Source organism: Rattus norvegicus, chromosome 15, assembly GCF_036323735.1.
Source record: "Rattus norvegicus strain BN/NHsdMcwi chromosome 15, GRCr8, whole genome shotgun sequence".
NCBI classification, from domain to species: Eukaryota; Metazoa; Chordata; class Mammalia; order Rodentia; family Muridae; genus Rattus; species Rattus norvegicus.
This window is the reverse complement of record NC_086033.1, coordinates 17,851,138-17,875,144: the sequence shown is the minus strand read 5'-3', so window position 1 is coordinate 17,875,144 and position 24,007 is coordinate 17,851,138. Positions and strand designations below refer to the sequence as shown.

At 41.0% G+C, this 24,007-nt stretch overlaps 1 protein-coding gene across 9 annotated transcripts in view; it reads right to left on the bottom strand.

Annotated features, from left to right (window-relative positions):
• Positions 1 to 2,243: 2,243 nt before the first annotated feature.
• The window catches only part of Fhit (fragile histidine triad diadenosine triphosphatase), a 1,507,501-nt gene continuing 1,485,737 nt past the window's right edge, over positions 2,244 to 24,007 (bottom strand). For 8 of the 9 annotated variants that reach the window (XM_063274603.1, XM_063274602.1, XM_039093632.2 and 5 more), the window contains one exon: positions 2,244 to 2,550. In XM_063274603.1, the coding sequence (XP_063130673.1) occupies positions 2,545 to 2,550 (6 nt within the window). In that variant the 3' untranslated portion in view covers positions 2,244 to 2,544. 9 annotated transcript variants of the gene reach the window in all.

The following is a 24,007-nucleotide window of genomic DNA, read 5'->3' as shown; positions in this document are numbered from 1 at the left end:
CACCTCAGTCTAATCCTGCCACACTGTTTCAATGTATGGATTTGGGGGTAAGGGTGGAGGATAAAAATACGGTTTCACAATGGTCCCAGGGTTGAGCAAAGACTAAGGTTGGGACACTCTTGGAAAAGGCACAGGTGAAGTAAGAACTTTGCAAGGTTTTGGTGGCACAGAAAACACGGAAAACTTGCAGGAAACCATGACTTGCAGGATGATTCAGCTAATTGGTCCCTGTGACTAAGTGCTTGTTCACAAGGGCTTCAGAGTCAGTGGGTGTAGAAGGGAATTAACTGTGGAGGCAAAGAGCAAGCTTTCAGGATATTTTGATGGAAAAGCCAAAGCATTTGAACTCCCAGAGTAGAGGAAGTGTTGTTTTTATGGCTTTTATTTGACTGCCCAACCAGCAAACCCACAGCTGGGGGATTTCTGGGCATCTTCTCCATTCCCTTTCATTCTCTGGTGTTGTATCCACTGAGCACATCCTGTCCAGATCACAAAGCTTCTAGCTTCCAGCTCAGAGAGGAGCTACATAGTCGAAGCTTGAGGACTGAAGAGCTTCCCAGGCAAGAGGCGCTGTCAGTCATGGTCAATGGCTACTCACCACTTTGGCAAAGACATAGACTAAGATTTTAAACAAGGCACATTGAGTCTGTTACCCAAGAGCAGAGGCAGTCCAGCACTAAACACCTTAAATAGTTGGTTGAATAGTGGGCTTTAGAAGATAAGCCCCTTTCAAATTTTGAAACCAGTGAATGTATCCTTATGGGGACTTTGTAGGTGGAAGTAAGCTAAAGCACGCTTACGATGACATCAGAATAGCCATGTGGCTGTAAATCCGAGAGACATGCAGAGAGAGAGGGAAAAAAAATGGAAGAGAAGACTGGTAATGAGCTCAAGCAGCAGCAGCGGAGGAGGAGGAGGAAGAAGAGGAGGAGGAAGAAGAGGAGGAGGAAGAGGAGGAGGAGGAAGAGGAGGAGGAGGAAGACGATGAAGAAGAAGAAGAAGAAGAAGAAGAAGAAGAAGAAGAAGAAGAAGAAGAAGAAGAAGAAGAAGAAGAAGAAGAAGAAGAAGAAGAAGAAGACGACGACGAAGATGACGAAGACGATGAAGACGACGACTGGTGTGAAGGAGCATTTCACTCACAGCCAGAGTAGGGGCCAATACTGTCTAAATTGTGTGAGAGAAAAATTGATAGGTGTAAGCCAACTATGTACTGCATTCACAAGACACTGAGGCACCACACATTGGTGATGGTTTGGGCTGGACGTGGCTAATAAGCCAAATGAGTTTCTCAAAGAGGATTTGTGTCAAAAAGAAAACCATGGTTTTCAGATATCTGTTTCCATGCTACCATTTCCCTGTGTAAACTTTAACCCCCTTCTATGATGCTTCAGAGAAAGAGTCTTCTATAACTCCTTCCTTATGGAATGTAGCAAGGTGAAGAAGAACACAATTTCTAGATAGTTACTGAGACTTTCTGTGCTCCTTTCCCTTACATTCCCATGACTGTGGGAGGGACTGTGAAATAGCTCTATCAGTAAAGTGCCTGCCACTCGAAGATGTAAGTTTGACCCCATGTAAAAAGTAGGGTATGATCATCTGTGCCTATAAGCCAAGCGCTTGGGGAGGTAGGGATAGGTGGATCCCTGGGTATTGCTGGGTGTTCTGCTTAACATAATTAGTGAGCCCTAGATTCCAGGAAGACTCTGTCTTTAAAAAGAAAAAAAAAGCAAAATGGCTCAGCAGGTAAAAATGCTGTCAGTCCCGACAATCAAATTTTCATTCCCAGGACACACATAGTTGAACAGTTAACTCCTGAAAGTTGTACTTTGACCTTCAGAAGTACACCAAGCAAAGAGACATGCACACAGAGATGTGTGTACACACACACACACACACACACACACACACACACACACACACCACAAATAAATAATAAACAAATAAAAGGAAATGATCAAAAGGACAAACCACAGCAGCACGCCGTGATCTTGTTTCTCAGAGCTACCCTGGCCATCATGAACTCCTTCAACTTCACTTTTCTGCATCAATGGCAGGAGAATTTGACCAAGGAAAGTTTCCTGTGCTGTTACCTTTCCTACCCAATGATATACTTCTAATCTCCTCTCTACTATAATCAACCTTTGGTTCACAGGAAACACTCTAGCTCCCAGAAAGCAACTTTCTCATTTATGCCATTTGGGGGTCCCCAAAATATCAATGTTTAAGTTATCCAGAATACTGGGTAAATATTTTAGCAACCACTTTATTTCCATTCAGGATAAGGGACAGTTTGGAAATGGTACCATTCTAAGTACATAACTAGGAAACTATGGCAGGTTGTCAATGCTACTGTCTGGGAAGCTAGCTGTCTGTCATCATGATTGAAGCATATTGTCAGTGGCTTCCACACATGCAATAAAACGCTTTGCACAGAGTTGCAGGATCATGGGCACAATATAAGGTGGTTAGCTTCATTTCCAATGTTGCAGAGTCCAGAAGAATGAGGCCCATTTTCTTATGCCTTGGGATTTGTTTGCATTTCTCTCATGCCTGGAAATGACAGTACATAAAAACAGACATTTAGTTAGAACCAGTAGCGTTTCTTCTGAGGCATAGCAATAAACAAAATATAAGTTTGTTTACTGTTAATCTGTTGTATTGCCATTAACATTTTATGGGAGATAATATTGAGGTGTGGGCAAGCAATGTGTAATCAATGGTTCCCGACCTTTTGATGCCTCGACTTATTCGGTGGGTTCATGTCCTTTCTTTGTCTTTTGCCCATCACCTGCATCACCAACGGTCAGCTGCAAGGACTCTAAAGAGTCCACGTCAACAATTCAAAGCTTATAAACACAGCAAAATGATTCAGACCTGTACGTGCTACATAACAAGAGCTTATCAAACATTGCTGTTGTCTAAAACTCTCTGCCGAGCTTAAGAACACAGATTTCTATACTCTGTCCCCCATATTCAGATTCAGCAGGTCTATGGAGAGGGCTGGGAATCTATTCCAAAACAAGCTTCAGCTGTGACTGAACACTTTGGCACCTGGATTTGGGGACTACGCATTAAAGCCCTGTATGCTGGCAGAACCAGGTTGGAAGCAAGATGGACCAGATATTCTACAACATTTCTACTCAGATGACTACATTTCTCCTCCTTGTCCTATCTTATCTAGCAAGGAAATAAGAAAATCTCTTGATGGCAGAGTGTGGTGGTTTAGATCTAAGTCCAGGTGACCATGGAAATACATTTCACACCTCTGTGCCGGCTTTCTTTGTTGCAGCCTTAACTCCTTTAAACCTCAAAAATTGGACTCAGTAAAATGGGTGTGGCCAGCAACTGGAAGGCCGAATCTGGTACCTGGGAGTGGAGGGAGAGATGGGAAGACTGAAGTATACCTCCTAAAATCTGGGGATGACTGGGGAAAAGGAGCTAGGAGTATTGGGTAGCCACCATGGATGTGACAAATGAAAAGATTTTGTTATGATTCACAGACTTCTCTAGTGTTTCTTTTTAAAAATCCATATATATATATATGTATATATATATATGTATATGCAACTGTATGTTACATGTGTGTGCAAGGGCCTGAAGAGACCAGAAGATGGCTCTGAATTGTGTGGCTGGAGTTTCAGGCAGTTATGAGTAGCTGATGCGGGTGCTAGGACCTGAACTCAAGTCCTTGGGATGAGTAACGAGTGCTCATAACTTCTGACTTATGGCTCTAACGTCTTCCTCGGTGTTTTCAAGGGATCCCAAAAGAGAACTGATTTGTCTTATATGGTTTGCCATTTGTTGGTTTGAGTTCGGCACAGAAGATGCAGACCTGGGATACTGGGATGTGAAAAGCTAGCTCTCTGTTTATTTTGAGGGCTCTATTTAAGGCTATCTTGTTAGATCCATACAAAGTCACCTTGGCGAGGATACAAACCTTGGCCTTTGGCATATGGAGATTTTTTGTGAGTCTAGGAACCCATTTCCTGCGAGTTGGTACAAAGTCAGAGAGCGCAGGATGGCACAGGTCTGTGTAATGATATGCAGTCCCTTTGGGATCATAACACAGTCACTTCTAACCTAGACCAGAGTTCTGTCCTCTGAGCACAGGGCTATATCATAAAGAAGTTTGGAGAGTGAGGTATTTGAACCAGTCAAAGTACCCTCCAGAGATGGGTCCTGTCCTAGTCTCACATGACCCTGGGTCCATTTGCTTCTGTTTCTAGCATAGCTTGCCTTGTCTGGAGATGTGGGTCATCCTCTAAACATTCATCACAGATTTCATCCTTGAACCATTATTGACTTTGAGTCAGAGGCATCTGTGCTGGCCTGAAAATGAATGTGCCCTCTCTCTTCTTCTGCCTAGCCTGTCTACAGCAGATTTATGTCCTAGAAGTTTCTATCAGTTTTATTTTTGGACATTGTAGCCCATGTTACTTCCAACACCTGACTTCCTCAGTCTGTCTCTGAGTTTGCTCTACCTCTTTCTACACAGGACCTTCTCACTGCTTCTATAACTCATCCTTCACCCAGCTTTAGCACCCACATATCCATCTGGTTTCTCATTGCTCTGTCTATGGTAGTTTCATTTCCATAGCTGGTTTGGAGCATCATGGGAAGCAGTGTTTACCTTTCATGTCCAAAACACTAGGTAGGCTTACAAGATTTGAGGAGAAATGTATCCAAAGGTTCGTTGTGTGCCTACAGAGGGGAGTGAGGTGAGCACATTGAATAGGGGCTGCAGGGTCTACATAAAGCACTCACAAATGTGCCTGTGGTGTTGCCATGCTCCTTCATGGCAGGTCTGCCTCTCTTGTTTGCATGACCATGACTTCTGCCATCTTTGAAGGCACTAAAGACTCAGCACTCAGGATCCAGTGAAAGCTGTGCCTCTCCAATGCAGAGTGTAGCTGGTGGCATGCCCATCTCCCCGGGGTTTCAATGGACCTAACACAACATGCTCCTCCTCAGGTCTTCAGCTTCCTCCCTTGTCACCATGACCACTGACAATAGAGTTTTTAATTTAACCCATGGATGCCAATGAAAGGATTTATTGACAAGTAAACAGGGCTCCCTGGGGGTTGGGGGTGGGGTGAGGAAGTGGATGGTTTAATCCCTCACATGCTTCTGGCCCACTTGGGAAATACTTTATACAGAGTGAAGCCACTACACCTATCATAAGGAGTCAGGTGAGCAGGCCTGGATACATGAGCTTCTAAAATCAGGGAGCTCAACAGTCATGCATATCCCAACTTTCAGCTATGTCTAGGTTCTTACTAGACACAGTGGCAGGTTAACTCCTCCCTTAAAAATATGCTTGAGAAATGACAGGAGGAATGGCATTATACTGTCAGGGGTACATTCTTCAGCGTCATGAAAGGTAACAGAAGGGACTTTCCATTGCTCTGCATATTTGGAGAAGGGAATTTTTGAATTTGGAAGAGAAATGAAAATACCCCCCAAAATGACCAGCATCAAAGTTGTCGGGAAAGACTACAGAAACCTTTGCATCCATCTTTCCCTGAAGCCCACAGGAAGGCCTTTGATCTTCCCTGTGCTCTGTTGGATGATTCAGTGGGTAAAGGGAACATCATAGGTGCCGTCAGATCCTCCTGTGAGTATGAGCTGAGCCCCACTGACTCTTTGAATCTGAAACTATCAGTATGTTGGCCCATCACTGCAATGGCTTCCTAAGAGAAGAAATGAATGAAGCAATTTATTGGGGTTTGATGTTTTGGAGAGTCTACCTGTGATCAGTTGGACCTGTTGCTTTGGCTCATGATGCTGAGACAACATGGTGAACTCAAAAAGAACGAAAAAAGACCGGAATCTCCTGAAAGCCCAATGAACCAAACACAATTCAGAGGACTTTACTCTTTAAGGGTCCATCACTTCCATATAATACCAAGTTTGGGCATCAAGCCTCCAGAACCTAGACCTTTAAGGGGCATTCTAGACACTAGTGTACATTCAGTAAGCTCCAGAAAACCTTTCTCCATGCTCTCTGAGTACATTGAAGGCAGCATCATTTTTACCAGGTAAACCAATGGTCAGTCCAGAGGAAGTCCTCTTCTGTAATGAAACTGAGATGACATTGCTATATCTCTCTCCTGGGTGTGCCTGGGGGAGAGCTGCCCACAAGCAAAACACCCTGATAATGTATAAGGGGAAGACTTGGACTACAGAGCCTGGCTTTTCCTCTCTTTACAGTAGTGGTTCCACACTTGCTTGCCCTTGAGGATCATCTGGGCAGGTGAAAACATTCCTGACCAGCTCCCTTGTGACTGATCTTGATCTGGAGAATAGAGAAACTGTGGACCTGTGGGCAGAAATCATGAGACTTGATGGTGATAAGGTCCTCACCTATCTCCCTGTGTTTCCATTCTAAAATGTGTTCGGAGAGTGGCATGGCTCAGCTACTCAAGACAGAATTTACAAAGAGTATTTGTTTTCGTCCCTCACAGGACAGGGGCTCCTGTTGTTTTTGCAGGTAATGACCCTTGCCCATGGGGATTAATGATTTGGCTTTTGTAACAGGGCTGAGACAAAAAATAGTTTGTTATCCTCTCTCTCTCTCTCTCTCTTTGTGTGTGTGTGTGTGTGTGTGTGTGTGTGTGTGTGTGTGTATGTGTGTTCTCTGTGTGTGTTCTCAGCAGTCCCTTAATTCAGGCTGTCCAGTGAGCCATTCAGGTGCCCCCAATCTGTTTTCCCCATCTCTGCCTCCCTGTGCTGAGATTATAGGTATATACCATGACACCTAGATTTTATGGGTGCTAGAGATCTAAACTCAGGTGGCTGAGCTGGTATTGAAATTGGGGAACCACATTTATTAAATATATAGCCTGGAGAGGCTCACACAAAACCTATTTAACAAGTCTCTTCTTCTAAAAGTCTTAGTTCCCAGCAGGCTAGTGGGGCAGGCAGAGAAGCTACGGAACTTCATTCTGCTCATACCAAAGTATAGTGAGCAATTTTCTAAGGGCAGGGCCCCCTGACCTCTCTTCTTCAGCTTTTTCTTAATAAACTGGCCTTTAAAACTTATACCACAAAAGCCATTGGTGGCAATGTATTAAAGTAAGTGGGTAACAGAAAAGCTGATGGAGAGATGGCAAGGATCAGGGAGTCTCTCCGATTACTATCTCTGAGACAATGCAATTATATCTCATTTCCTTCGAGAAATAGGAAGGGGTTAGCCCAGGTTCACTACCAGAAACCCAGCAGCTTGAGTGTGAAATCTAGATGGTAGGGCAACTTCCAGGCATGCTGGCAGACTCCAAATTACTACTCTGTATCGTGTTTCACATGCTGATTAATAACACCACTTCCTGAGATGTCCAGGGGCTAATTAAGTTCCTATTCAACAGGGTGCATTTCCCAGTCTGCAGCATCAATGAAAACAATGCAACCCCATAATGTATACTGCAAGGCCAAGCTTCTCAAATATCAGGCTGAAGGCAATTGTTCTCTGGCAAGGCCGGTGCTCACCCACCTCTGCTTAGACGGTGACCATGGACTCTGAGAATCAAACTCTAAGAATTGATAACACTCAAGAAAAACTAGCTGGAAGCTTAAAGCTCTGAGTTATATACTCTGGGATGTCTAGGGTTGTCTCTTCTGCAAATTAAATGGTATCGGCTCTCAGCATGGTAGTGGGATTAGGAAACAGAACAGGCTGGGACCTAGCATCCCAGCTTGGACACGTCCTGTTACACACTATAGATAGGCACTCAGGCTCTGTTGGCTGCTTGCTGTATTTCTACCACTTCCCTGTGTCTGAAGCATGCCTAGGAGAGACTTTTCCTAAGAGAACCGTTCTTTCCTTTGGGTGTATGGAGAACAGACTATTTTTCTCCAAGTCCTCTGCTGATATCACACTTCTCTGCAACCCAGTCAAAAGGAAAGACTGATTGCTTTCTATTCACTTGCATCTTGCAGGAGATAAACTAATTTTGAGAAATTCCCTCCAACCAGAAGAACTTTCAGACCTTGCAAATGGGCAAAAAAAGAAGCTAAAAAGGCATCTGTGCTTTGTCATTTACTTTCTGTGACAGCTTCTTCCCATGTTGCCTTTTGTGGGTGACCTTCTGCCAGCTCACTCTGTAACACTAACTCATGTTCTTCTGTTATAATGGCATTTGGAGCCAAGCATGGAAAAGGCTACCTTTGATAATTAATGGCTCTGAGAGTCTGCTAAGCATGTCATTTAATTAATGGCACTCATGTCTGGAGTGTGTACAACTCTGGAGCTGAATAGCAGGCACAATTGCTGAAGTGGGTAGGCACCTACTCAAGAATCGTCACACAGCTTCTAAGGCTCCAGCACTTTCAGCTGACTAATAGTTTAAAGTGCCCACACCCTTCCTTCTTTACCATTTAAAAGAACTGTTTTGTAAGATTATGTTCTTTTCCTTGTGAGTACAGATTTTAATCCAAATAAACCTTTAGACTAATGGATGATCGTTTCATATCTTAGAACAGGACATTTCAAAAAAAAAAATCCAAAAGATGAACCCTAAGAGGTTGACGTTGAATGTGAGACTAGTGGTCAAGGAAGTTCTAATCTATCTCAAATACTTACAAGACAACTGGTGCAAGTTGCAAATGAGTCCATCTTGGAATCAAAATTTGAAGGGGTGAGTATACTAGAAGGATAGTTCAGTGGTTAAGAGTGATTGCTGCTCTTGTAAGGGACCTAAATCCTGTTTTTATCATCCACTCTTGGCAGCTCACCACCACCTGTAACTCCAGATCCAGGGTGTCCAACAACTTCTGGCCTCTGAGGTCATATCCCAACACGTAAAATTTTTAAAAGAAGATGCTTATTTTAAGAAGGGGGGTTGAAAACTGAGGTAAAACATGGGTGACACATGAACAGAAATCATTTCACACCACCTGCACTTGCTGAGATTCTAGTCTCTGAACTGTAGAGAGACTATTTTAAAACTTACTGGCTTTCTTCCTCTATAAAACAACAAAAATACAATCATCTTTATAGTTGTTTCCAGTCCCAATTTCTCAGTAGGGGCATTAATGGTGGTGGTATCAATCCTAGGAGAGAAAATTGATTGCCTTCTTTTGGGGACCTGAGGATTATAACTCCCATCCCAAGACTCGAACACTATCTCAGGGACATAAAAGTTCAAGTAAGCATATTCTGCACCAAACATAGCCAGCCCATCTATAGGGAAAGAGACAAGGACCATAGCCTGAATTAGGCCTTGTTTCCTTCTACTTGGCCTCACTCCCTTACTCAAGAAACATTGGAGTTAAGGGGTGAAGGGAATAGGGATATTACCTCATATGGGCACTTGGGAAACCCCTTTCTAAGCAGGTGATATTTGGACCCCATCTAGAATGAAGGGAAGAAGGAAGGGAGACTGTTCTAGTAAGAAGGGTGCCCATGCTACATTGAACCCTGGGCTAGGTCAGTTATTGATGTGATCCTCCACCAGCAAGAAGCAAAAAGATTAGGAAAAACTGCTGTGGGGCATGAAATGAGACTCATGTGATGTATGCCTGGTTGGCTCTTTGGGGTGTTGGAAGACCATAACTTGCTTTCCATTGAAGGACCATGATCTTAAGTTTATTTTCTGTTATCATGCACTCTTTCTATGGTGTGACCTTGGGGGATGTAGAGGATAAAGATATTTATTTTAGAGCCAGACTTAACAGCTTACATATGATAATCTATATGAAGAAATGATATTTTTAATTGCAGTATTCTAAAATTCAATCTTACCCAGAATGAGGGAGTTCTTAGATTTTTTTTTTCAGAAAATGCTTTTCTTATAAATCCTTGTGCCATTTCAAACTTTCATTGAGTCTCACTCTTTTAAAACATTAAAGAAGTCAAAGCTAACCACACATGAGCTCTTAAGAAATTCCTGAATAGACAACAGATCTTTAGGGATCTTTAAGCAAGATGTTCGTGAGGATATTGGGGGAAAGGACAGCTTTAAACTCTAGGCATGGTCCTCAGCATAAACAGATAACTCAAAAATTGGCAGAGGCCAGGAAGAGATAAGGTAATACAGGGAAAAGGGTTTGGTTAGCTCCTCGAAGGTCTGCAAAGAACTTTCTAGAAAGCTCCCCTTTCCGGGAGCTATGACTCAGGCTCATTGTTTCTAATTAATAGATGATTTGGGAACCAGCACGAGCCTCAAGTTCTTTAAGGCAATACCACACCAGCAATTTGCAGCTCAAAATGCCAGCAGCTCAAAACTTTGCCTCACTGGAGCAAGATACTGAGCTTTAGTGGAGGGAAGCTAGTAAGAGCATCTAATTGCATTCAAGGCCGTTTTTTGCCTGTCTTAAAGGAGTGCAAATGATCTGCTGTTTTTTTTATAGACCTCCTTGACCTAAAGATATCTGCTGGCAAAAAAGAATCTTCTCTTGAGCTCTTTTAGTGCTTAATTATTACATGATCTATCACCCAATGCACTGACTCCCACTCTTTGAAAAAAATGTAAATACCCATTAAAATTCATTGGCTAATTCTAGATGATAAGGTGGCTCGGGGAGGGCATGTAATGGGGGTTATAAGGGAGAAGAGGGAGTAAGATAGACATGACTGATAAAATGTCAACTGGTTCATGGTATGATAAAAGTGTAAAATCAGTCAGATCAGAGTTGTGGTGGACAGTATACTAGTGCCTTGCCCAGGGTCCAAGAACATACTCTCTTGTTCCTGTGGTCACCCTCCTCCTTCAGAGCTACCACCAGCTCTTATGGGCAAGGAAAACCACTGTGTTTGGCTTGAAATGAGCTCTTAGCAATAGTTTGTGATTGTGTTCTAGAGCAGCACATTTAAAATTACCCCCGGGAAAATAGCAATTTATGCCCTTGATATAGCTAGGAATCCTTTTATGACAAGCAAGATGTCCCAATGTCAAATTCTCCTCTGGATGAAAAGTGACTCAGCACCTTTTTAACAGTACTGAAATGCCTCTCTTGGTCTCTTGGCTCCTATCATTGTGGAGGACTCTCCTGTCTCTGGTTTCTCTCAACGATGAGTGGAAGACTTCTTGAAGCCTGAAGTTGTCATCATTCTAATTGAAGTCTTCTGGCTCCATGTTAAGGCATCAAAGGAAGGGGAGGTTTTTAATTGACTGGGGTCACATTCTAGAACATGTTCTTCCTATGGAATTGGTAGTGCCAAAATGAAACATCTGCAGTCTTCCATTCCATTCCTATTCTTTGATTAAGTCTTTCAATTATCTACATGTTTCCTAAGAAACAATGGCAGATTCTCCAAGACCCTCTGTCTAACTGAAGGATCTTGAATGGAGCCCCTGGTTGTCCTCACTGACTTGAGAATGCAGTATCTAATGGATGGCCACCGATATTGACTAGCTATGGTTTATCCATGGTTGTCTAATGAAGTGTGAGTCTTCAAGTTTGTAATTGGAGGATTGAGACAGTGTTATATCCCCAGTAGATGGCTCTGATGACTGGCTAAAGTGACATACATGAAGCTTCCAGCACAGGAATCATCAAATGCTGGCTTCGTTCCTGAAGTTATTGAAGAAGTAAGAAAAAATGATATCTTGTTCTTCTGTTTCATTGGATAATTTCAGCGGTCAGTTAGCTAGTATTCTTTAGAGACAGATGTCTCTCCAAAGACACAACAACTGTGTTTTGAAGGTTAAATATCTGCTCCAAAGTCAGATTACCTGAACCTTGAATTTCCAGAATTCTGGGGCAAGTTCCATAGCTGCCTCTAACCTCCATTCCTGCTTCTGAAAGCCCAGACAAACTGGAGCATCACTGAAAGGTTTGAGATGAAGTCTACAAAGTTCTTAGAACAGGTTGTTCATAATAAGCTCTTTTTACATGGCATCATTATGAGTTATTACTACTACTAAAGTACTCTCTCCACAGTGATCTCTACTATTCACTTTTAAAAATAATGATGGGGTTGCCAGTGTAGCTTCTTAAAGCAAGGGAACATGGCGGTCAGGTGGGGTCGTCAACTCTTCATGCACTAGGAGTGCATCTGCAAAGACCCTGGGCAACAATTATTCTCTTGTTTTGACTTACACCTACGTGCAACAATTGAGTATCCAGCCAGCAATTAGACAGGACAGTAAAGACAAGTTCTTCCTTTCCTTCGCTGTTTATTGCTGCTGTTGTTACTTTCTCATTTATCTCATTGCTTTTGCTTGTTCTTCTTTTTCTTGAACTATAATGTGCATAGAGGGGAAAAACTGCACGCGACTCATATCTGGCTTACAGAATTAATACAAAAAAGATAAAATGAATATCTTCCTACCGCCCACGGCAAGGAATGGAATACTGCCGGCCTCTGCCCACCTTCCTCAGCTCACATCGCCCCTTCCCTTGTCTTCTCACCTCATTCTTAGTGCCTGACATATGTAGTGACTGATTCATGCATTCCTTTCTGATTTTACCATCTCAGTGAGTATCTGTAAACACTGGAATAGAATGTGGCCTACTCTGGGGACTTGTGTGTTTCTGTTCTTTCATATTTTTGCAAGCACTTATTACAGGCTGCCTGCAGAAATTTAGATAACTGCAAAAAGCTAGTCTGGCATTTCATTCTGATCTAAGCTACATTTTTCTCCTGGCAAACAATGGTCCATTTCAACATTCCTTGTTTTGTGGGAGTGGGGAACGGGGGGGGGGGGCTCAATTTCCTCTTTACGTCCAATTTGTTAACCTTTTCTTGCTAAATTTAAAGAGATTTTTGATGCCTTGTTAGTTAAAGTCTTTCCTATAGCAAATCATGAAGATAATCTCTATACTGTCTTCAAAACCTGTATTGTTTTGTATTGCACATTCTGAGTTTAAATTTACCTGGAACCAACCTTTATATACAATGTGAGGCAGGGATTCACTTTATTAATTTTCTACATGGATAGCCAATTTTCCTAGACCCATTTGCTGTGAAGACTTTCCTTTCCCCAGAGGCTTGTGGTATTATTTTCTCATAAATCAAGTGTTCAGATATGCCCACATCTCATTCTGGCTTCTTATATTGTTCTTTCCGGTGCTTGTATTTGCACCAATATCATCATGCTTCCCTAAGTCTTGTGGCCTTGTCATAAATACGTCCCAGTGTCTTGTAGAACAAGCCACAGACATGTTTTGGCTTTTGTTGGTAGGTTGGCTGTTTGTTTGTTCAGGTATTACAGCTACATTTCTACAATGAGCTCAGGGTCAATTTGTTACCTTTCCCCAAAACCAAACCAGGAACTTTGGTTTTGCATCCCCTTGAATTCAAAGGCTGACTGAAGAAAATTGAGTTTTCGTAAAACCAGTCATTAATCTCTTTGTTTATTTAATTCATCTTGGATGCCTCTTAACATTTTGTATGTTTTTAACTAGAAGATTGCATATCTTTCTTTCTAGATGTATAATTTTTTACATTAATATACATGTCAAATTAAAACATTTTCCATTCTAACTGTGAGTATAGAGAAATTGAAACTGCATATATTATTTTTATGTTTAGAGATCCTTCTAAATCTATTGATTGATTCTAATAAATTCTCCATATTGGGAGTTTGTGAGTATATCATCACATTGCCCACAAATAATGACAGCTTTATTCATCTCTCATTTCTTCTCCTTTACTGTGTACTGGCACCTTGAGTACATTTCAAAGTACAAATGTCAACAATGATCATTGTGATGTCATTATCAATCCTCGATTGACAATCTTTCATCATTACTTATGAATTCCCTTATGGTTGCACCAAAGCTTCAACATTTATGTAGATGATATTTTGATTGATAGTTTAATCCACATCTCCTGAGGTGATCCTCTCATTTTCTCTTTGACTAATCTGAGGGAAGGCATTAATTAACACTGTACCACAATGCAGAAGTCATACTGATCACTAATATTGTCCTCTTGATAACTGTATGAACACATAACCCATGTGGGTCTGTCCCACATCTATCTGGTATCACTAGCACGTCATCTTTTCCAAGTACTGTTAAGATGAACATTTTCTTTCTGTACTTCTGGTTAGTTTGTTTGCAGGTTAACTCAGAATTTTTCTTTCCTTCCCATCCCTTCTTCATTCTCTCATGCATGGCAGGTTAGACCAATACATCTGGGCCTTACAACATGTTTATTGGAAAGCAGCTTGAGTTCTCTAATCATTATCAAATTATTCATATAATCTTTTTTATCTTGTGGAAATTGGAGAGACAGAAAGACAGAGGCAGAGAGAGAGAGAGAGAGAGAGAGAGAGAGAGAGAGAGAGAGAGATATGCATCTTTAGGTAGCTTGAAACCAACCATGCATCTTAGGATAATTTTGGACTTCTGACCCTCTTGCTTTTACCCCATCATTTTGAGGTTTGCCAGGGTGTGCCACTATACCTGGTTATATACGTCATTAGGATCAAAGCCTGCACTGTGTGTATGCTCAGCCAGAACTCTGTTGAGTGAGTTAAAACCCTGGCAATCCTTCTTTTGGAACAGGACCTCCCTATGTTGCCTAGGTGGTCTGGAATATCTATGGTCAAATGGTTCTCCTATCTCCACATTCTTACAGCTTAGATTACTTGTATGAACCAGTACATAGCATTTACCCTAGAGTTTGGGAAATTTCTCAGACATTATCTTCTAAAATATAATTTCCACTAAAATTCTGGATCTTATGGATGTCTAAATAAATATATTGGACTTTTTCATTATATTTGTGTTTTCTCTTCTTTGTCTCTCTATTTCACTATGGTTCATACCTTACTTTCACATGACTGATGGTTTAGTTGACTAACTCCCTTGTTCATGAGAAATGTGGCACTAAATATACTCCATTATGCTATTGTACATTTTTTGTGTAGTTTTATAATAATTCTACTTAGTACTTTCTCACATCATCTGAGAGTTTTGGAGATGTTTTGTGAAATTTTATTTGAAAAACATATTTCCACTGCTTAAGAATTTTCTAGTTTGAAAGTCATCATTATGCCTTTCACAAAGAACTTTCACTTCCCTTATCTTTCTCTTATTTTCATTTTATTATAAAACATAAGACTTTAGTTCACATGTGAAATTATCACAGCATTGGTTTTAAAGATGCATCTTGAATTTCTTAGACACTTCTTAGAGTTCTTAGAATTTCTTAGAATATGAAATGCCCCCGAGAGCTCCAGAATTAGGATGCTTGGTCCCAGTTGATGGCACTGCCTAGAAAGGTTATAGAGCATGCTACAATGAATCAGCTGGCTTTGAGTGTTTATAGCCATGCTCTACATCCTGGTACCTTTTTCTGACTGTTTATAAGTGAAAATTCTATCAAAAAGATGCCTGTTCCTGCCTCCTGTTGCCATTCATCCCATGACACAATAGCCATCATCTCTCTGGAATCATTAATCAAAATAGACTTTTTCTTGCCTATGTTACAGGGTATCACAGCAACACAATAGCATTACTCCACTCAAAACCCTTGCCCTGTTCCAAATTCTCTAAAAGAGTGTCTACGTAGACAGAATGCCATCCCAAAGCCACGGGGCTTCACTTAGCGTTTTATACTTTTTTTTTTATTACCCCCCACTCCAATTTTATATTGTAGGTTTATGTCTCATGTAAAATTTGAGATGCTTCAAGTCTTTATTTCTGTAAGTACTTTTCCTTACTGTTTCATCTTCTAGGGCAACACTGCTATGTGTGATGGATCTTTTATTAGAAGCTTATAGGTCTCAAACCATTGTTCAATTTTGTTTTTTGATGCCCCCCCCATTCTGTTGTTCAGTTATGGTAGTTCAAATTGTTCTACATTCTATATTAATGACTCCTTCCTCTATCTGCTCCCCTCTGAACATTTTGGTTTCCTTATTGTACCTTTTGAGTCAATGTTTTCCTTTGGTCTTCTTGTAATTTAAATTTCTTTGATAAGAATTTCTATGTTTTTTACTAAACCAGTTCCGAATTTACTTCAAGTGTGCTTAGTACTGATTGTCATAATTTTTTTAATCATGGAGACTTTAACAAAGTTTTCAGATAATTCCAGTGTATTTTTTACTTCTGTATTGGCCAAAATCTATTGACTCACTTTTTCTTTTTCCCTTTAGCTTGATATTGGTTCTTGTAATGGCAACTGTTTTTTTTTTTTTTTGTTTTGTTTTTTTGTTTTTTTTTTTTACTTTTTAAAAAGGATTTATTGGGTTTTTTTTATATTTTTTTTTATTAACTTGAGTATTTCTTATATACATTTCAAGTGTTATTCCCTTTCCCGGTTTCCGGGCAAACATCCCCCTCCCCCCTCCCCTTCCTTATGGGTGTTCCCCTCCCAACCCTCCCCCCATTGCCGCCCTCCCCCCACCAGTCTAGTTCACTGGGGGTTCAGTCTTAGCAGGACCCAGGGCTTCCCCTTCCACTGGTGTTCTTACTAGGATATGCATTGCTACCTATGAGGTCAGAGTCCAGGGTCAGTCCATGTATAGTCTTTGGGTAGGGGCTTAGTCCCTGGAAGCTCTGGTTGCTTGGCATTGTTGTACATATGGAGTCTCGAGCCCCTTCAAGCTCTTCCAGTTCTTTCTCTGATTCCTTCAACGGGGGTCCTATTCTCAGTTCAGTGGTTTGCTGCTGGCATTCGCCTCTGTATTTGCTGTATTCTGGCTGTGTCTCTTAGGAGCGATCTACATCCGGCTCCTGTCGGTCTGCACTTCTTTGCTTCATCCATCTTGTCTAATTGGGTGGCTATATATGTATGGGCCACATGTGGGGCAGACTCTGAATGGGTGTTCCTTCAGTCTCTGTTTTAATCTTTGCCTCTCCCTTCCCTGCCAAGGGTATTCTTGTTCCCCTTTTAAAGAAGGAGTGAAGCATTCACATTTTGATCATCCGTCTTGAGTTTCATTTGCTCTAGGCATCTAGGGTAATTCAAGCATTTGGGCTAATAGCCACTTATCAATGAGTGCATACCATGTATGTCTTTCTGTGTTTGGGTTAGCTCACTCAGGATGATGTTTTCCAGTTCCAACCATTTGCCTACGAATTTCATAAAGTCGTTGTTTTTGATAGCTGAGTAATATTCCATTGTGTAGATGTACCACATTTTCTGTATCCATTCCTCTGTTGAAGGGCATCTGGGTTCTTTCCAGCTTCTGGCTATTATAAATAAGGCTGCAATGAACATAGTGGAGCACGTGTCTTTTTTATATGTTGGGGCATCTTTTGGGTATATGCCCAAGAGAGGTATAGCTGGATCCTCAGGCAGTTCAATGTCCAATTTTCTGAGGATTCTCCAGACTGATTTCCAGAATGGTTGTACCAGTTTGCAATCCCACCAACAATGGAGGAGTGTTCCTCTTCCTCCACATCCTCGCCAGCATCTGTTGTCCCCTGAGTTTTTGATCTTAGCCATTCTCACTGGTGTGAGGTGAAATCTCAGGGTTGTTTTGATTTGCATTTCCCTTATGACTAAAGATGTTGAACATTTCTTTAGGTGTTTCTCAGCCATTCGGCATTCCTCAGCTGTGAATTCTTTGTTTAGCTCTGAACCCCATTTTTTAATAGGGTTATTTGTTTCCCTGCGGTCTAACTTCTTGAGTTCTTTGTATATTTTGGATATAAGGCCTCTATCTGTTGTAGGATTGGTAAAGATCTTTTCCCAATCGGTTGGTTGCCGTTTTGTCCTAACCACCGTGTCCTTTGCCTTACAGAAGCTTTGTAGTTTTATGAGATCCCATTTGTCGATTCTTGATCTTAGAGCGTAAGCCATTGGTGTTTTGTTTAGGAAATTTTGTCCAGTGCCCATGTGTTCCAGATGCTTCCCTAGTTTTTCTTCTATTAGTTTGAGTGTGTCTGGTTTGATGTGGAGGTCCTTGATCCACTTGGACTTAAGCTTTGTACAGGGTGATAAGCATGGATCGATCTGCATTCTTCTACATGTTGACCTCCAGTTGAACCAGCACCATTTGCTGAAAATGCTATCTTTTTTCCATTGGATGGTTTTGGCTCCTTTGTTAAAAATCAAGTGACCATAGGTGTGTGGGTTCATTTCTGGGTCTTCAATTCTATTCCATTGGTCTATCTGTCTGTCTCTGTACCAATACCATGCAGTTTTTATCACTATTGCTCTGTAATACTGCTTGAGTTCAGGGATAGTGATTCCCCCTGAAGTCCTTTTATTGTTGAGGATAGCTTTAGCTATCCTGGGTTTTTTGTTATTCCAGATGAATTTGCAAATTGTTCTGTCTAACTCTTTGAAGAATTGGATTGGTATTTTGATGGGGATTGCATTGAATCTGTAGATTGCTTTTGGTAAAATGGCCATTTTTACTATATTAATCCTGCCAATCCATGAGCATGGGAGATCTTTCCATCTTCTGAGGTCTTCTTCAATTTCCTTCTTCAGTGTCCTGTAGTTCTTATTATACAGATCTTTTACTTGCTTGGTTAAAGTCACACCGAGGTACTTTATATTATTTGGGTCTATTATGAAGGGTGTCGTTTCCCTAATTTCTTTCTCGGCTTGTTTCTCTTTTGTGTAGAGGAAGGCTACTGATTTATTTGAGTTAATTTTATACCCAGCCACTTTGCTGAAGTTGTTTATCAGCTTTAGTAGTTCTCTGGTGGAACTTTTGGGATCACTTAAATACACTATCATATCATCTGCAAACAGTGATGTTTTGACTTCTTCTTTTCCGATCTGTATCCCCTTGACCTCCTTTTGTTGTCTGATTGCTCTGGCTAGAACTTCAAGAACTATATTGAATAAGTAGGGAGAGAGTGGGCAGCCTTGTCTAGTCCCTGATTTTAGTGGGATTGCTTCGAGTTTCTCTCCATTTAGTTTAATGTTAGCAACTGGTTTGCTGTATATGGCTTTTACTATGTTCAGGTATGGGCCTTGAATTCCTATTCTCTCCAGGACTTTTATCATGAAGGGGTGTTGAATTTTGTCAAATGCTTTCTCAGCGTCTAATGAAATGATCATGTGGTTTTGTTCTTTCAGTTTGTTTATATAATGGATCACGTTGATGGTTTTCCGTATATTAAACCATCCCTGCATGCCTGGGATGAAGCCTACTTGGTCATGGTGGATGATTGTTTTGATGTGCTCTTGGATTCGGTTTGCCAGAATTTTGTTGAGTATTTTTGCATCGATATTCATAAGGGAAATTGGTCTGAAGTTCTCTTTCTTTGTTGTGTCTTTGTGTGGTTTAGGTATAAGAGTAATTGTGGCTTCGTAGAAGGTATTCGGTAGTGATCCATCTGTTTCAATTTTGTGGAATAGTTTGGATAATATTGGTATGAGGTCTTCTATGAAGGTTTGGTAGAATTCTGCACTAAACCCGTCTGGACCTGGGCTCTTTTTGGTTGGGAGACCTTTAATGACTGCTTCTATTTCCTTAGGAGTTATGGGGTTGTTTAACTGGTTTATCTGTTCCTGATTTAACTTCGGTACCTGGTATCTGTCTAGGAAATTATCCATTTCCTGAAGATTTTCAAGTTTTGTTGAATATAGGTTTTTATAGTAAGATCTGATGATTTTTTGAATTTCCTCTGAATCTGTTGTTATGTCTCCCTTTTCATTTCTGATTTTGTTAATTTGGACGCACTCTCTGTGTCCTCTCGTTAGTCTGGCTAAGGGTTTATCTATCTTGTTGATTTTCTCAAAGAACCAACTTTTGGTTCTGTTGATTCTTTCTATGGTCCTTTTTGTTTCTACTTGGTTGATTTCCGCTCTGAGTTTGATTATTTCCTGCCTTCTACTCCTCCTGGGTGTATTTGCTTCTTTTTGTTCTAGAGCTTTTAGGTGTGCTGTCAAGCTGCTGACATATGCTCTTTCCTGTTTCTTTCTGCAGGCACTCAGCGCTATGAGTTTTCCTCTTAGCACAGCTTTCATTGTGTCCCATAAGTTTGGGTATGTTGTACCTTCATTTTCATTAAATTCTAAAAAGTTTTTAATTTCTTTCTTTATTTCTTCCTTGACCAGGTTATCATTGAGTAGAGCATTGTTCAATTTCCAAGTATATGTGGGCATTCTTCCTTGATTGTTATTGAAGACCAGTTTTAGGCCATGGTGGTCCGATAGCACGCATGGGATTATTTCTATCTTTCTGTACCTGTTGAGGCCCGTTTTTTGACCAATTATATGGTCAATTTTGGAGAAAGTACCATGAGGAGCTGAGAAGAAGGTATATCCTTTTGCTTTAGGATAGAATGTTCTATAAATATCCGTTAAGTCCATTTGGCTCATGACTTCTCTTAGTCTGCTACATCTCTGTTCAATTTCTGTTTCCATGATCTGTCCATTGATGAGAGTGGGGTGTTGAAATCTCCCACTATTATTGTGTGAGGTGCAATGTGTGTTTTGAGCTTTAGTAAGGTTTCTTTTACGTATGTAGGTGCCCTTGTATTTGGGGCATAGATATTTAGGATTGAGAGTTCATCTTGGTGGATTTTTTCCTTTGATGAATATGAAGTGTCCTTCCTTATCTTTTTTGATGACTTTTAATTGAAAATTTATTTTATTTGATATTAGAATGGCTACTCCAGCTTGCTTCTTCTGACCATTTGCTTGGAAAATTGTTTTCCAGCCTTTCACTCTGAGGTAATGTCTGTCTTTGTCTCTGGGGTGTGTTTCCTGTAGGCAGCAGAATGCAGGGTCCTCGTTGCGTATCCAGTTTGTTAATCTATGTCTTTTTATTGGGGAGTTGAGGCCATTGATGTTGAGAGATATTAAGGAATAGTGATTATTGCTTCCCGTTTTATTCATATTTGGATGTGAGGTTATGTTTGTGTGCTTTCATTCTCTTTGTTTTGTTGCCAAGACGATTAGTTTCTTGCTTCTTCTAGGTTATAGCTTGCCTCCTTATGTTGGGCTTTACCATTTATTATCCTTTGTAGTGCTGGATTTGTAGAAAGATATTGTGTAAATTTGGTTTTGTCATGGAATATCTTGGTTTCTCCATCTATGTTAATTGAGAGTTTTGCAGGATACAGTAACCTGGGCTGGCATTTGTGTTCTCTTAGGGTCTGTATGACATCAGTCCAGGATCTTCTGGCCTTCATAGTTTCTGGCGAGAAGTCTGGTGTGATTCTGATAGGTCTGCCTTTATATGTTACTTGACCTTTTTCCCTTACTGCTTTTAATATTCTTTCTTTATTTTGTGCGTTTGGTGTTTTGACTATTATGTGACTGGAGGTGTTTCTTTTCTGGTCCAATCTATTTGGAGTTCTGTAGGCTTCTTGTAGGCCTATGGGTATCTCTTTTTTTAGGTTAGGGAAGTTTTCTTCTATGATTTTGTTGAAGATATTTACTGGTCCTTTGAGCTGGGAGTCTTCACTCTCTTCTATACCTATTATCCTTAGGTTTGATCTTCTCATTGAGTCCTGGATTTCCTGTATGTTTTGGACCAGTAGCTTTTTCCGCTTTACATTATCTTTGACAGTTGAGTCAATGATTTCTATGGAATCTTCTGCTCCTGAGATTCTCTCTTCCATCTCTTGTATTCTGTTGGTGAAGCTTGTATCTACAGCTCCTTGTCTCTTCTTTTGGTTTTCTATATCCAGGGTTGTTTCCATGTGTTCTTTCTTGATTGCTTCTATTTCCATTTTTAATTCCTTCAACTGTTTGATTGTGTTTTCCTGGAATTCTTTCAGGGATTTTTGCGATTCCTCTCTGTAGGCTTCTACTTGTTTATTAATGTTTTCCTGTGTTTCCCTAAGGGAGTTCTTCACATCTTTCTTGAAGTCCTCCAGCATCATGATCAAATATGATTTTGAAACTAGATCTTGCTTTTCTGGTGTGTTTGGATATTCCATGTTTGTTTTGGTGGGAGAATTGGGCTCCGATGATGCCAAGTAGTCTTGGTTTCTGTTGCTTGGGTTCCTGTGCTTGCCTCTCGCCATCAGATTATCTCTAGTGTTACTTTGTTCTGCTATTTCTGACAGTGGCTAGACTGTCCTATAAGCCTGTGTGTCAGGAGTGCTGTAGACCTGTTTTCCTGTTTTCTTTCAGCCAGTTATGGGAACAGAGTGTTCTGCTTTCGGGCGTGTAGTTTTTCCTCTCTACAGGTCTTCAGCTGTTCCTGTGGGCCTGTGTCTTGAGTTCACCAGGCAGCTTTCTTGCAGCAGAAAAGTTGGTCTTACCTGTGGTCCCGAGGCTCAAGTTCGCTCGTGGGGTGCTGCCCACGGGCTCTCTGCGGTGGCAGTAACCAGGAATACCTGTGCCGCCTCTTCCGGGAGCTTCAGTGCACCAGGGTTCCAGATGGCCTTTGGTGTTTTCCTCTGGCGTCCGAGATGTATGTACAGAGATCAGTCTCTTCTGGTTTCCCAGGCTTGTCTGCCTCTCTGAAGGTTTAGCTCTCCCTCCCACGGGATTTGGGTGCAGAGAACTGTTTATCCGGTCTGTTTCCCTCAGGTTCCGGAGGTGTCTCAGGCACAGGGGTCCTGCCGCTCCTGGGCCCTCCCCCACAGGAGCCCAGAGGCCTTATACAGTTTCCTCTTGGGCCAGGGATGTGGGCAGGGGTGAGCAGTGTTGTTGGTCTCCTCCGCTCTGCAGCCTCAGGAGTGCCCACCTGACCAGGCGGTTGGGTCTCTCTCTCACCGGGTCTGGGAGCAGAGAGCTGCTGCGGGCCGGGATCCGAGGGTGTGGTTTTATACTTTCACAAGCAATTACATGCTACTTATTTATTTTTATTGTTTTTGCTACTTTAACACCCAGAAAGTTGAATTCACTTATCCACCATGAAAAAAAAATCTATGAAAGAGTTGAAACTGGGAAAAAAAAACCCTTTGTAACATCTGTGATTTTTTTTTAAAATAGATTTCAGCTTTATGCTTAATGAAAAAAAAACTAAACCAAAGCATTCTACCCTTTTTAATCTGTAAACAGTTACATCATCATCTACATATGACAATTCCAACTTTTATTTAAACCAGCATTGGTCAATTATTTGTAACAAGATACTGTGATCTGGGAGGCTTAAACAATGGAAATCCATTTTCCACAGTTCTGAAGGATAGGTTGGCCCAACAGCAAGGCTGCCTCGACCTGAGGCTGTCTCTTTTGTCCAGAAGTTACCTCCTTCTTTTTACCTTCTCAAATGAGCACAGAGAGGCAAGTTAAACTCAAATCATCTTATAAGGCTACGAAATCCATCATAGAGGCCACGCGTTCATGATGACATCTTCACTTAGTTACCTGCCGACAAACCACCATGGAACACCACTACGAAGGACCTTAATATATGAATTTAGGGGCAGGGTGTGGCAACTTGGTTCCTGACATTTTTTTGGTATGCTTATGTATTAGTACACAGACATACATGCTGAGTATTCTATTTGGAAAAAAAAAAATGGTAGAAGACCTTACACTGATCTATAGTCTTCCAGGAAGATTTTTCTTTTTCTTCTGTCAAGAAGTTAAAGGAATAGAACTTTGATATTATTTTAATTTACTTTTCAGGACAGAGCTTTTTTTTTTCTTCAGATATCCTGGTAATTTGATGTTGGGCTGAAGTTAGTATAATGAATGGGTGATATCTAGCTCACTCTTACTCGAAGGATCAATACTTCTAGATATTTGGCATCCTACTTACCTGTAGAGGCTTCGTAAAGCCTCTATCATGGGCAACCTCTAAATCTATCCCCCAAAATCTATGCAGGTCGTGCAAACCTTCAGTATGGAAGAACAGCCCAAATGCTGGCTCGCCTCTCTGGAGTCCTGTCTTCTCTCGCCCGTGTAAAACTTTGCTGTGTTGGCATCTCCAGTAATATCTCCAATGGTAGTTTGATTTAGTAAGAGAAGCACAAGTCACTATTTTTCTTTGCCTTTTCGGTAGTCCAAAGACTTCTCCCCTCTGTAGTTTCTAGTATTTAATAACTATTTAAATTTCTCATGATTTAACCACACTGATAATTTGTATTCTTCAAAATAATAGGAGATAATACTAGGACTCATGTTAAATAATAGGAAAACTATGGCCTACAGCACTGTCACAATAGATCCCAACCTTACTGCTTCATTCTTCTTATAACAGCTCGAGGGAGCATGTTCTGTGCTTTCCCTATCTGTGTA